Source organism: Herpailurus yagouaroundi, unplaced genomic scaffold (genome assembly GCF_014898765.1).
Source record: "Herpailurus yagouaroundi ecotype Mexico unplaced genomic scaffold, PumYag 163, whole genome shotgun sequence".
NCBI classification, from domain to species: domain Eukaryota; kingdom Metazoa; phylum Chordata; class Mammalia; order Carnivora; family Felidae; genus Herpailurus; species Herpailurus yagouaroundi.
Window position 1 is genome coordinate 58,521,247 of NW_024412404.1, and position 12,265 is coordinate 58,533,511.

Genomic DNA, 12,265 nt, shown 5'->3' on the forward strand with positions numbered 1-12,265 from the left:
AGAGAGTGAGCTCGGGAGGAGCTAGTAAAAAATAACTCGTGCAGTGAGAGCAACGGTTTCCCAGCTTTGACCGTCACAGTGGCTGTTTAAGAGCGGGGGGCAAGGTAGCCGACGAGTGCACGGGAGCTCTGAACGATTTTTACAACTTCTTATACTTCTTCCACTATTTCTAAATAAATAATCACTTCAGAAATACATCTTCTAAACCAGCAAACAGAAACAAAACCTGGTGCGCTAAATGCCAAGGTCATGGTTGCAAAAGGGCCGTGGGACCTCCCCCTGTACCCGGCACAATTTGCTGCAGCTATCAGGTCCCTACATTCCCTCTTCTTTTTCCTTTACCAGCTCAGCTGCCTGGGAAGATCAAGGAAAGACCCCCCACGAAGAAGATGATCATTTCCTTGAAGATCAATGACCCCGTGGTCACTAAAGTTGGTAATGTACCCCTGTCGTTTTAGGCTAAGAATGCCATTGAACAAATGGCCCTCCCGGCTTTAAAAACAAACAACAGAACTACAGATGAGTGGCAGTGTTCAGTACTTCCTGATTAAAACTAGCTGAGCAGAGCAGAGACGGTGGAATGCAGCTAAAGAGAGGTGCTCATCCCTGGAAAAGGGGTGTGGAGGGTGCAGAGGAGAAAGGAAGTCCCAGGCTCATTAGACCCAAAGGCAGGGAGGCTCAGGTGCGTCCTCCCTCAGGGAGCACTTCGTGTGCCCCTTCCCACCAACTCCCATCCCTGGCTGGCTGCCAGCAGCAGAGAGCTCACCCTCTCCCACTGCACCCTGGCCACCTGGAAATGGACTTCAGTCTTAATGAAGCACGTGTGCTGTCGCATGCTGTCATGGTCTGCAAATGTGCAGGTCAGGAAGCCATCCGCAGAAGCACCGGGTAGACCAGTTGTCCTTGGAGTGCATTGGCTCCCACACGGTGCTGACTGGGATTGGGGAAAATTTGGAATAGCCCAGTCCCTCTGCTCCCTGGTCCCCGGACCTTAGTTCTTAGATATGAAAATATCCGGGCTCTTTCCAGGCCTCCTTTTTTTTTTTAATTTTTTTTTTTTACATTTATTTATTTTTGAGAGACAGAGAGACAGAGCACAAGTGGGGAGGGGCACAGAGAGGGAGACAGAGAATCTGAAGCAGGCTCCAGGCTCCGAGCCATCAGCACAGAGCCTGACGCGGGGCTCGAACTCACAGACCGTGAGATGATGACCTGAGCTGAAGTCGAACACTCAACCAACTGAGCCACCCAGGTGCCCCTCCAGGCATCCTTAACTTTTTGGGAGACCCCAGACTCTGAGGACAAGATTTTCCTGAGGAAAAAAGCACAGCCACGCGCACACAGCGTTCTGTACATATTTGGGCAGTCACCTCCCTGCACAGGCCATGGAGCCCAGGTTAGCAGAGAACCCCTGAGGCGCAGACCCCGGGATAGGTTTAGAATAGCATTCTTTCAGTGCAAACTGTTGCAGCCTCTCTGGAAAACAGTATGGAGGTTCCTCACACAATTAAAAATAGATCTACCCTCTGACCCAGCAATAGCACTGCTAGGAATTTCCCCAAGGGATACAGGAGTGCTGATGCATAGGGCCCTTGTACCCCAATGTTTATAGCAGCACTTTCAACAATCGCCAAATTATGGAAAGAGCCTAAATGTCCATCAACTGACAAACGGATACAGAAGTTGTGGTTTATATATACAATGGAATACTACTTGGCAATGAGAAAGAATGAAATCTGGCCCTTTGTAGCAATGTGGATGGAACTTATCATGCTAAGTGAAATAAGTCAGGCAGAGAAAGACAGATACCATATGTTTTCACTCTTATGTGGATCCTGAGACACTTACCAGAAGACCATGGGGGAGGGGAAGGGGAAAAAAAAAGTTACAGAGAGGGAGGGAGGCAAACCATGAGAGACTCTTAAATACTGAGAACAAACTGAGGGTTGATGGGGAGAGGGGGGGAGGGGAAAGTGGGTGATGGGTGATGGGCATTGAGGAGGGCACCTGTTGGGATGAGCCCTGGGTGTTGTATGGAAGCCAAGTTGACAATTTCATATTAGGAAAAAAAAACCGCATTCTTTCAGCAGGAACTCACTTTTCTTTGGCTTCATCTTCCTTGGTGGAGGCTGGGAGCCCGGGCTGTAGCTGTGCTCAGGTCCGAGCACGTGCGTTTCCTCTAAGGGTGTCTCTGCCGACGCAGCCAGGGGACCCTTGAGCATCCAGCCAGGAGGGCACCTGCAAGGGAGGGACGCGGGGTCCAGAGCCCCGGGCTGACGGCTTTCTCTCTTGGATGCTGCCTCCCAGCCTTTGCCATGGCCCTGAAGAGCCTCTACCTGAGCCAGGTGGAGATAAACGTCAACGACGTGCTGGCCGTGCTGGCTTCCGCACACGTTCTCCAGATCAGCAGCCTGTTTCAAAGGTAAGGAAACATAGCAAGGCTCGGGCCAGGACCAGCCCTGGGCAAGGTAGAGGGGGGCCCCCCTGGCCCATTCATAGAATGGCCCCTGTCCATGGGCTAGAACATCCGGGTTTCTTGGCACAGAGCTGTGGGTCTGCAGAGGGACTGAGGCACGAATCCACCCGTCTCTTTCAGTATTCTTCAAAAAAAAAAAAAACCAGTCTTTTTCTTAAAGTTTTCTATTTATCTTTGAGAGACAGAGTGCTAGCGGGGAGGGGCAGAGAGAGAGGGAGACACAGAATCTGAAGCGGGCTCCAGGCTCTGAGCTGTCCGCACAGAGCCTGATGCAAGTCATGTGAGATCATGACCTGAGCTGAAGTCAGACGCTTAACTGAGCCACCCAAACGCCCCTGTAATATTTTTATTCTTACAAATGTTACACATGGTCATGGTAGATCTTTCAGAAGAGAGAAAAATGCAAAGATCAAAGTCAGCTGCCCACCAGTCCCGCTGCCCACTGGGGGCACAGCCTTTCTCTTGGGGATTCAGACCCCACTGACCCACCTGGGCTGCCTGTCAGGGGGGCCGAGCAGGGGAACGGGGGGGCTGAGCAAGGGAATGGACATCGAATGTGAAAGCCTGCTCATCCTGCCAAGGGTTGCCTGGGTTCATGGGCACCAAGAGAACGTGTGGGTACTGAAAGCAGAAGAGTGCAATGCAGCCTTGGGGGCTGACATTCAGAGGCTCCCAGTTTTCATTAGACTTTTTCCGCAAAGCCAGAAGCAGCCTAGGATGTGAGCAGCAGGGCCTGTGCTGAGCCCTGCTATAAGCCACTCTTTGGTCTCCCGGGGCCTCAGTGTTCTCAGATGTGAAATGGGGCTCATTACATTCATCCTGAGTACTTCGCGGGACTTTGTTCAGGGTGAGGGGATGTCAGCACGAAGGGCTTTGAGGTGGGGCCTTTGCCCCGGTCAGACATGGTTCTCAGCTTTTGGCGAGGGTGACCTCACTTTATCCTCCCTGCAGGGAGGTGGTATATCATTATGTCCACTTCACAGACAAGAAAACGGAGGCCTCACGAGGTGAGCAGCTTGCACAAGACCACAGTAGAGCCACCAGAACATGCAGGAGGCCAGGGGTCTCGGAACCTGTACCCCCAACACTGTCCTTTTCGGCTTTGCTCTGCTGAGGAGGTAGTGTCGCTTGCTCGTTCAGGGCTTCACTGACTTTCAGTGGCACTTGGTGAGGTGAGGTTTGCTTGGGGCCAGTCACCCGCCAGCTCATTCCGTCACCTTCGTTCACTCGTCTGCTCCTTTAAGAACGACGTCTTGGGCGTCTCCAGGACACCAGGACCAGGGGGCAAGGGCCCTGCCCTCTGAAGCTTCTTGCCCTACGGTCTCCAGGGCACAGGAAATGAATAAAGTGGAATGAAGGACGGGGATTCCCAGATGGAACATTTTGTGTTATGTGTGATTAATTTCAAGTAAACGGGGCCCAGTGATTAACAAGAACAGTTCTCAGAACCTCCCCCTTTTCCGTATCCCGTAATACTGCTCCATTCCAGTAACTTACGAAAGGGTAGGTGAACCGAGTGGAAAATTGCTGATGGGATTCACTCTTCTAGAATATTCTGTCCCTTCCCTTGGGCTTTTTTGGGGATGTGTGCCTCCTGCAGTCATGTCCCGGACATCGAGCTGGTGTCGTATAGTCTTTGATTTCCTAATACCTTCTGGGATTCAACACAGAGAGGGGATTTAGGGCAAGGATGGTCCACCAAGCTTGTTCTACTCTACGCCTCAGTATCCTCTTTTGAGGAAATGAATGGATGAGTGAACTTCCCATCCAAGACAAGAGAGGACATCAGCTGCTCTGTAGAGGGCAGGGGTAGGATCTCTCCCAAGGATCTTGCAGGTTTCAATTCACTTTCGTAGAGTCCACACAGCCAGCTTCAACCCCAAAGACACTTTTGAGCAGGGGTCTCATTTCTGGGGCACCTGAAATGACTCAGGCCAGATGCTTGATCAAGAGTATCAAGAAGCCTTATGAGGGATGCAGACGTCCCATGAACTGAGGGATGCAGGCTCTCGGAGGCCTGGACGTGACAACCGAGGGCACACTGAGGGGACCAGAGTCTTGAAAAGGTGCTCCAGCGTGTCGGCATGGCCTGACCTGGATGGTGCGTGGCGGGAGGTAGGAGACCAGCAGGTGTAGGTACAGCCAGATTGTGTAGGGTCTGGGGCTGACTAAGGAGTCCAATCTAGACTGCAGTTGATGGCTGATCGTCTGGGGTTTGCTGAGATTTCCCTCGTATTGTATATACCACCCATCTTGCGTGCCATACAGCCTTCATAAAACTGCTAAGTCCCAGCTTCCTTGCTCAGGACACTTCTGAGCAGCTCTTTCCTAGTGCTCTAATATCTCTGGGCCCAAAGCCGGAAGGCCAGCCTCCCTCATGGAGCAGGGATTCCAGCCACTGTCTGTCAGCCTTGGCTGCCCTACCTCAGGCCCAGCTTCCTTGGAACCCTAGCCTGGCTATTGGGGGCCCATCTTACTCTTGGAACCCTAGCCCTGGCTATTGGGGGCTAAACCAAGAATGACAGGTTCTTCATTTTCCTTCCTCCACCCCAACTTGGTTCAAGGTCAGAGCAGCAAGGGCTTTGGGGATAATGAGCCAGACCCGTCATTGCACGGGGGCATATGGACCTTGCTCAAGATTCTCCAGATAGCCGTGGCCAGGTCTTACAGGTCAGATCCCGGTTGGCCTGGCACACAGCTGGGCTGGCTGTCACCTGCCTTCAAGAGGCTGATGGTACATTTGGCTGCAATGTGGCAGCACAAGCCTCAGTGTGTGTATATGTGTGTGTGTGTGTGTGGTACGTGGGTGCGTGTGGGTGTGTTTGTATAGGGGAACAGAAATGTCGTGTGGGTCACTCTGATAGCATCACAAATCCAGGTGCTGAACAAGACCTCAAAGGTCATCTTGGCTGAGCTCCCAGCCAAGGGCAGAATCACCCAGATGGCTGCCCTGGTCTGAATCACACGTAGCAGAAGCCATTCCCCTTCGGGGGATGCGGAGTGTGTGTGCCGGTTCCATCTGGTACGGTTCCTTGATTTCGTGCATCAGATAGGTGCACTGGCCCAGCTGGACTCAGGGCTGTCACGTGCATGCATGTATGAGCATGTTTCAGGCTTGCTTGGTGTCCCCTGGTCTGGGGAAGCCTGGCCATTCCAGTTCAGCCTGGCCAATGAGTCTGACCGTGAGAAAGGGGGAGCACGAGTGAGGGTGTCAGCCTCTTAGAACACTAACTTCTGTGCCTTAACTCCAAGCCCAGCTAATTCTGTTCCCGTTTGTCACTGGTAAGAGCCAGCACCTAAAGAACACCGTGCCTGGTGGCCGGCAGGACTCGCACCTCTGGCAAACACTCGGTTTCCAGCTCTCCCACCATCCTGGAGTTGAATGAAACCTCTGGGGCTGCCCCTTCTCTGAAAGCAGCCTCGGGACCCTCCAGGAACAGCATTTCTCTCTCCGCAGGTGTGTGGCCGTGATGATGAAGGGACTCACGCCAAGCACTGTCAAGAGCTTTTACCTGGCCGGCTGCAAGGTGAGAACAACCTGGACAGAGCATACCGCACCTGGGGACTTTTGGGAGCACCCCAGCCTCTAGGATTTTACCCGCCAGGCCCAGCTCCAAACAATTATGAAAAATAATTTTATTTTGAAGGGACATCTTAGGGGCGCCTGGGTGGCTCAGTCGGTTAAGCATCCGACTTTGGCTCGGGTCACGAACTCCTGGTACGTGAGTTCGAGCCCTACTTCAGGTGAGCTCGAGCCCTGCTTCGGGCTCCGCATTCTCTCTGCCCCGTGTGGGATTCTTTCTGCGCCTTGCTCACTCTCTCAAAATGTAAATAAATAAATAGATAGATAGATAGATAGATAGATAAATAAATAAATAAAGTGTTAAAAAATTAAAGAACAAAAGGACATTTTAAAGCCAAAAATTAAATATTAATAATAGTAATAATAATAATAAATGTAAACAAAAACTTAAAAACTAAGGGGGAAAAAATACGAGCACAGTCTTTCTCACCAGAATAGCAGACAGTCAGTATCGGGAATAAATGATGTCATCTAATGGTCTCATTCTCAGAGGAGAACGCCACCTGATCCATCCTGATCAGGGTGACAGCTTCTAAGTGGCAGTGCTGGGCTCGAACCCCAGGCCATCTGATCCCTGCCTTCCTCTGTGAGGCTACCGTTGACCTGGATGGGCACTCACCCCGTGAAACAGGCCCGTCTGACCGTGACGTCTGGTTCACTCACGACCGGCTGGTCCCAGGGCTCTCGTAATGGCAGCTAAGAACGTGCGAAGTGCCTATTTTGTCAAAGACAATAAGTGTCCCCACCGTCCATCAGTAACTAGAAAGTCACTCTGTGGGCAGTGTCTTTGCATTCTGGTCAACATTTTCTTTTCCGGCCACTCTTGGCCTGGGAAGGACTGTAGCCCCCAGGACGTGCAAAGCGTACTGAGACCCTGCCAAGGTCCCTGGCCCTGGGAGAACCTTCCCACTTCCTTTGGACTTTGATGTCAGGGTATGTGCCCCCCACCAGCCTCAGCACTCCATCTGGGGTACACCCTGCAGGCCCTTCCATGATCTGTGACTGACTTCAGCCCAGAGATTTCAGTGTGCAAGTCCTGTGGTCAGACCACCAGGCCGCATCGTCACAGGCCAGCAGAGGGCGCCAAGAGTTCAGGGGTCGCTTTAACTATCCTTGGCTTTTCTTGCCTTCGCAGTACAAGGAAGAACAGCTCACCACGGCCTGCGAGAAGTGGCTGGAAATGAACTTGGTCCCTCTGGTAGGGACACAGATCCACCTCCGGAAAATCCCGCAGGAGCTGCTTCACAGAGTGCTGCGGTCCCCCAGGTCAGAGCTGGTGCCCAGGGGTGCTGTGCTGGGGGTGGGGGGGGGGGGTACCAGGAGCCCCCACCACCCTGCCTGGGGCAGCAGGGCCGGTCCTGGGAGGGGGGTGCTCCAGCGGGGTGCATCCACGCCCCTGCTGGCCATGCCAGGTGTCCTACACGTCCTCCATCCCAAACTCCCCACCATCCTGAACAGCTGGCCAGGGTGGGGGCTGAAACACAGGGCACTGTGGGTAGGGAGGGGGACAAGACCCCTCACGCTCCTTCACTGGGGTGAGGACCTTCTGGGTGCCCGCTGTCCCGTGACCCACATGGTGGTTCATTCAGTAATTGCCTACATAATGTTAAAAAATCCTGGGGCGCCTGGGTGGCGCAGTCGGTTAAGCGTCCGGCTTCAGCCAGGTCACGATCTCGCGGTACGTGAGTTCGAGCCCCGCGTCGGGCTCTGGGTTGATGGCTCAGAGCCTGGACCCTGTTTCTGATTCTGTGTCTCCCTCTCTCTCTGCCCCTCCCCCGTTCATGCTCTGTCTCTCTCTGTCCCAAAAAAATAAATAAACGTTAAAAAAAAAAAAATTAAAAAAAAAAAATCCTGACAACATTAATATACACCCGCTGTGGAAAATGGAAAACAGGGAAATGCAGAAAACAGAAAATAAGCACTCTCGTCCTAAATTGATTCCTGCCTTTAGCCCTGAGCCCTCTCCTGAACAGATGTGACCCAGACACCAGACTCTCCGTTTGACGCTCGAGCTAAAACCCAACCCTGGGGGCCCCCACCCTGTGTTCCTTTAGCGGCTGATCAAACTGGAATCTTGGGGGGCCTTCTGAACATCACGTGGCCCTCCGCCCCGACTGCGTCAGTAGCACTTTCAGACCCAGCCCGTCTCTGAGGGCTTCTCTCCACAGGCACCAGCCAGAGATCTCCATCATCTGTTGTCTGGACCACTGCAGGGACCTCTGACTCAGGGTGTTGTGTCAGCGCTTGACCCCCTCCAAGAACATCTGTAGCCAAAGAGCTTTTGGCATGCCCACATCTCACCAGCCACGAGGCACCCACGGGGGCTACCTTGGATCTCAGCCCTGCCGAGCTCCTTGGTACCCACCAGTCTGCTCCCCTCCAGCCCAGTTCCTAGAAACGTCCCCAGTTCTTGGCCTTTTAGGTTTATTTCCAGTGTTTTATCAATATGAAAATAGCACCTTGGTGACCTCCTTCATGTACCTCCTTCCATCTTCATCCCAGATTACCTTCCCACACGAAATTTCTAGAAGTGACATTATTAAGTCAACAGGACTTTCTGGTTTTGTCACAGGTAAAAAGCATTCTAAAAAATATTCTATTTGAAAATAAGTTCTAACAAATCAAGATGGCAAGAACAGTATAAAGAGTATTTCTATACCCTTTGCCCTATTTTGTTCAGTTTCTGCTGTCTGTTTGATCATCTGCATCTGTAGGTGTAACTGTGTACCCACATAGTTTTTCCTTAACCCTCTGAAAGCAAGTTGCACACATCATGTACCCTGTCTCCTAAATGCTTCAGTGTTTATTTCCTAACAGAAAGAACCTTTTAATGTAATCACAATGCAGTTATCAACTTCAGGGAATTTAGCATTGATGTTAATGCCTTGACATGATTAGCCCAGCACAGTCCTTTATAACATTTCTTCCCCCAGTGCGGGATCTGGTTTAGATCACATATTGCATTTACTTGCCATGACTCTTTGGGACTCTTGAAAAGGTTCTCGATACCCATTGCCAAGGTACCGAGATTGTATTCCCTTTGGGTAGGTTTCAAAAGTGAGAAGTAAATTCCACTAAACATTTTAGCCGTATGTTAGAAATGGAATGTTTACTCGTGGTCGTGTGGTGGAAAGCATTCTGATATCAGAAATTAGATCTGCAAAGATTCATTCCACCGTTGGTTTGAATTTACTAAATGGCTTGTGATGCCCTCGCACTTACAGAGAAATGCAGTTGGTAGAACAGAGTTCTGGTGTGGAGGGAGACCATATTAGCAGGAAGACCTCAGGAACCCAGTCCAGGAACACTTCTGGGGCTCTGGGGGGGGGGGCACTCCTGGTGTCATTCTGCCCTACTCCCTGATGCTTTTCCCCAACCTCCGGCAGAGGAAAGGTTACACAACTGTGGAGGAAAAGGTAAACAAGGCATCCCTTAGACTTTTCGTAACACTGTCCCTCCCTTGGAAAGACTGAGCTGTCGCACCCTGGTAGTATTTGACCAAGAAAAGGGAAAAGTTGTCTGACCACAGCCAGAACCTTGGTGATGGAACAGGCCTTACAAAGTGTCCACTAGGCAGGAAAAGAGGTCAAGCACCTTCCACGTCAAGCGTCTAGACTCACAGGCTTGGAGAGACATGACGGAGCTGGGAACTGGGTCCTGCTCCTCGGGCCCCTCCCCCAGGAGCTGTGTCCACACAACCCAGAGCCATCCCGGCAGCTAGAGGAGACCCTGTGTGGCCTTGAGCATGTCATGGGGCCCGTGTGCCTTGGAGAGACTGGGCTAACGGCTCCCAGACTCGTGTTCGTGTTCCCCGGGGCACATTCTCCTCACCCGCCCTGTTGATGTCCAGTGACCACCTGCTTTAAAGCTGGAGGGAGGTGGGGAGCAGAGGGTGCTGGGAGACAGGGCCTGGCCGCACCCCGTGCCCGGCGGGATTGTTAGACATTCACCCAGGCTCAGGTTCCTCATCTGGGCGCACTTGTTGGCTGGTGGATCTGGCACTTTGGACCGCAGCTAATGAAGAACAAACCCTTGGACGAGTTCACTGTTACCCAGCACACTGGGGTATGTGCGCAGCCCTGTGCGCTGTGCGTTTCAACCACCACAACCCTATGCGATAGGTAGTTATTGCCCCTAAGATAAGAGGGACAGTAAAAGGCAGGGCTGGGCTCCAACCTGGGACTCAGGCTCCAAGGTCCAGGCTCACACCCTCCATGCTGCAACGTCTCTTCATTCGTCACAGAGACCAGGTTTCCCGGCAACCAGAACTCCACCAGATCTGGGTTGTCCTGGCAAGTCATGTGACGCCAGAGCAGCCGTGTGGCCACGCCAACCCTTGAGGTCGGGGATGGAGCATCCCCGGGGCCCAGGAAGGTACACTGTGGCCCACCCCCTGGTGTTTGGGTTTCTAAGCATCATCGGAACAACATCCTTCTCAGCAGGTGCTTCAACTTCTGGGCTGTTCACCTTCCCTTTCTGAAGTCCCTTTGACCTCAGCTCCCTTTGGGTTTTGCTCTCCATTTTATAAATGACCTCGCATAAAATACACACCAGTTTACTAGCCTCCAGGGCCTCTGGTTTTAATTTCTTTGCCTGGGCCTTGGGTTTTCAGTTCATTTTGTCTTTAGAGGTCACCACTAGGTTACCCTGTTCCACTAACTCTAATATTCTGAAAGCTTCATTCCAAGTTTTCTGGAAGCCAAGCTCCTTGTAGACTCAGGAACATGGAAAACTTGGCAAGCCGTCTGGTTCCTATCAGCAGGAAGGCTGCCTTGCCGCCCCTGCAACGGGGGTGTGCCCGCTTCTCCCTGGCTTCCTGTCGAGGACACCACACATCTTGAGGGTTCAAGAATTCCCAAGAGAAGCCCCCCCCGTCCTCCACATCAGGCCTGTCCAACAGCTTTCCCACTAACATCTGGAACGCCACGGGGCATGGCTCTCAAACGTGATAGTTCCTGGGGCGCCTGGGTGGCTGAGTCTTAGGTTAAGTGTCTGACTTCGGCTCAGGTCATGATCTCGCAGTTTGTGAGTTCGAGCCCCGCGTCAAACTCTGTGCGGATAGCTCAGAGCCTGGAGCCTGCTTCGGGTTCTGTGTCTCCCTCTCTCTCTGCCCCTTCATCACTTGCACTCTGTCTCTCTGTCTCTCTCTCTCAAAAAAGTAAAACATTAAAAAAAAAAAAAGTAATACTTCCTGAAGCTGGTGGTTCTCTGGCTAATCGCAACAATACCTACTAACTATTGAGCACTTGTTGCATACAGAGCACTCTGAGTGGGTCATCAGCCTAATTCCTATAGCCACCCAGTGAGGTGGGTACTGTTACCTGCTTTCTTACCTGTGGAATGGAGATTACGGGAAATGCAAAGATTGACCCAGGCTCCCTCCATGCAGCATGAGAAATGGGATTTGAATGCAGGTCCAGGCAACCTCAAAACCCCAGGTCATTACCAGCCTAGCCCATTTCTCCTTATTGATAATCAAGATCAATAAGGATATTGATGGATCTATTTTTCATTGTAGAAAAAACTTTTAAATGTAGGAAGATCATAGAAAACACAGTTGGGCCCACTTCCCAAAATGAACAGTGACATTTTGTCATAAGAAAGAAAACATTACCAATAAAGCAGGACTCGACTGTGCACCCTCCCCAGCCTTATTCTCCTTCCATTCTCTCTGCCTCCCTCCCTCCCTAAAGACAATCAGACCATTGTCACGGGCTCGCGTGAACTCATCTGTGTGATTATATTCTTACTACACATATGTGTGTCCATAAATAACATTTTGCAAAGGCTTAAACTTCAAATAAATGTTCTCATAGTGACTTTAATGTTCTGCCCCTTACTTTACTCACTAACATGATGCGATGTGTTCTCTCCGTATTGGTACTTACATATCTGATTAGCATTTTAAATTTGACGTTGTACAGGGTTCCATAGAATGAATAGATAGCAATTTTTCATTCCCTTCTTAATGGCCTTTTGATTTATTTTGCTTCATTTTTTGTCGTGGCAATCGATGCTGCCGTGGGTACCCTTGTTCGTGGTTTCTTGTTTGTGTTGAGACGGCGTTCTCTATACTCAAAGGGGGGCCTTTATTATTTACATACAATTTTCTCAAAAAAAAAAAGACAAACAGTGCCTTGTTAGAAGCATTCTTCTCTTAAAGAACAAATGCCAGTTGCCTCCCAATGGCTATTAGTGAGCCCCAG

The 12,265-nt window shown here is 51.2% G+C and overlaps 1 protein-coding gene across 3 annotated transcripts in view; it reads left to right on the forward strand.

Annotated features, from left to right (window-relative positions):
- Positions 1 to 12,265, forward strand: part of BTBD16 (BTB domain containing 16) — a 46,104-nt gene that overhangs the window by 12,292 nt on the left and 21,547 nt on the right. For all 3 annotated transcript variants that reach the window (XM_040486661.1, XM_040486662.1, XM_040486663.1), the window contains exons 6-9: positions 346 to 435; positions 2,308 to 2,422; positions 5,934 to 6,003; positions 7,195 to 7,325. In XM_040486661.1, the coding sequence (XP_040342595.1) occupies positions 346 to 435; positions 2,308 to 2,422; positions 5,934 to 6,003; positions 7,195 to 7,325 (406 nt within the window). The remainder of the gene's footprint in view (positions 1 to 345; positions 436 to 2,307; positions 2,423 to 5,933; positions 6,004 to 7,194; positions 7,326 to 12,265) is intronic.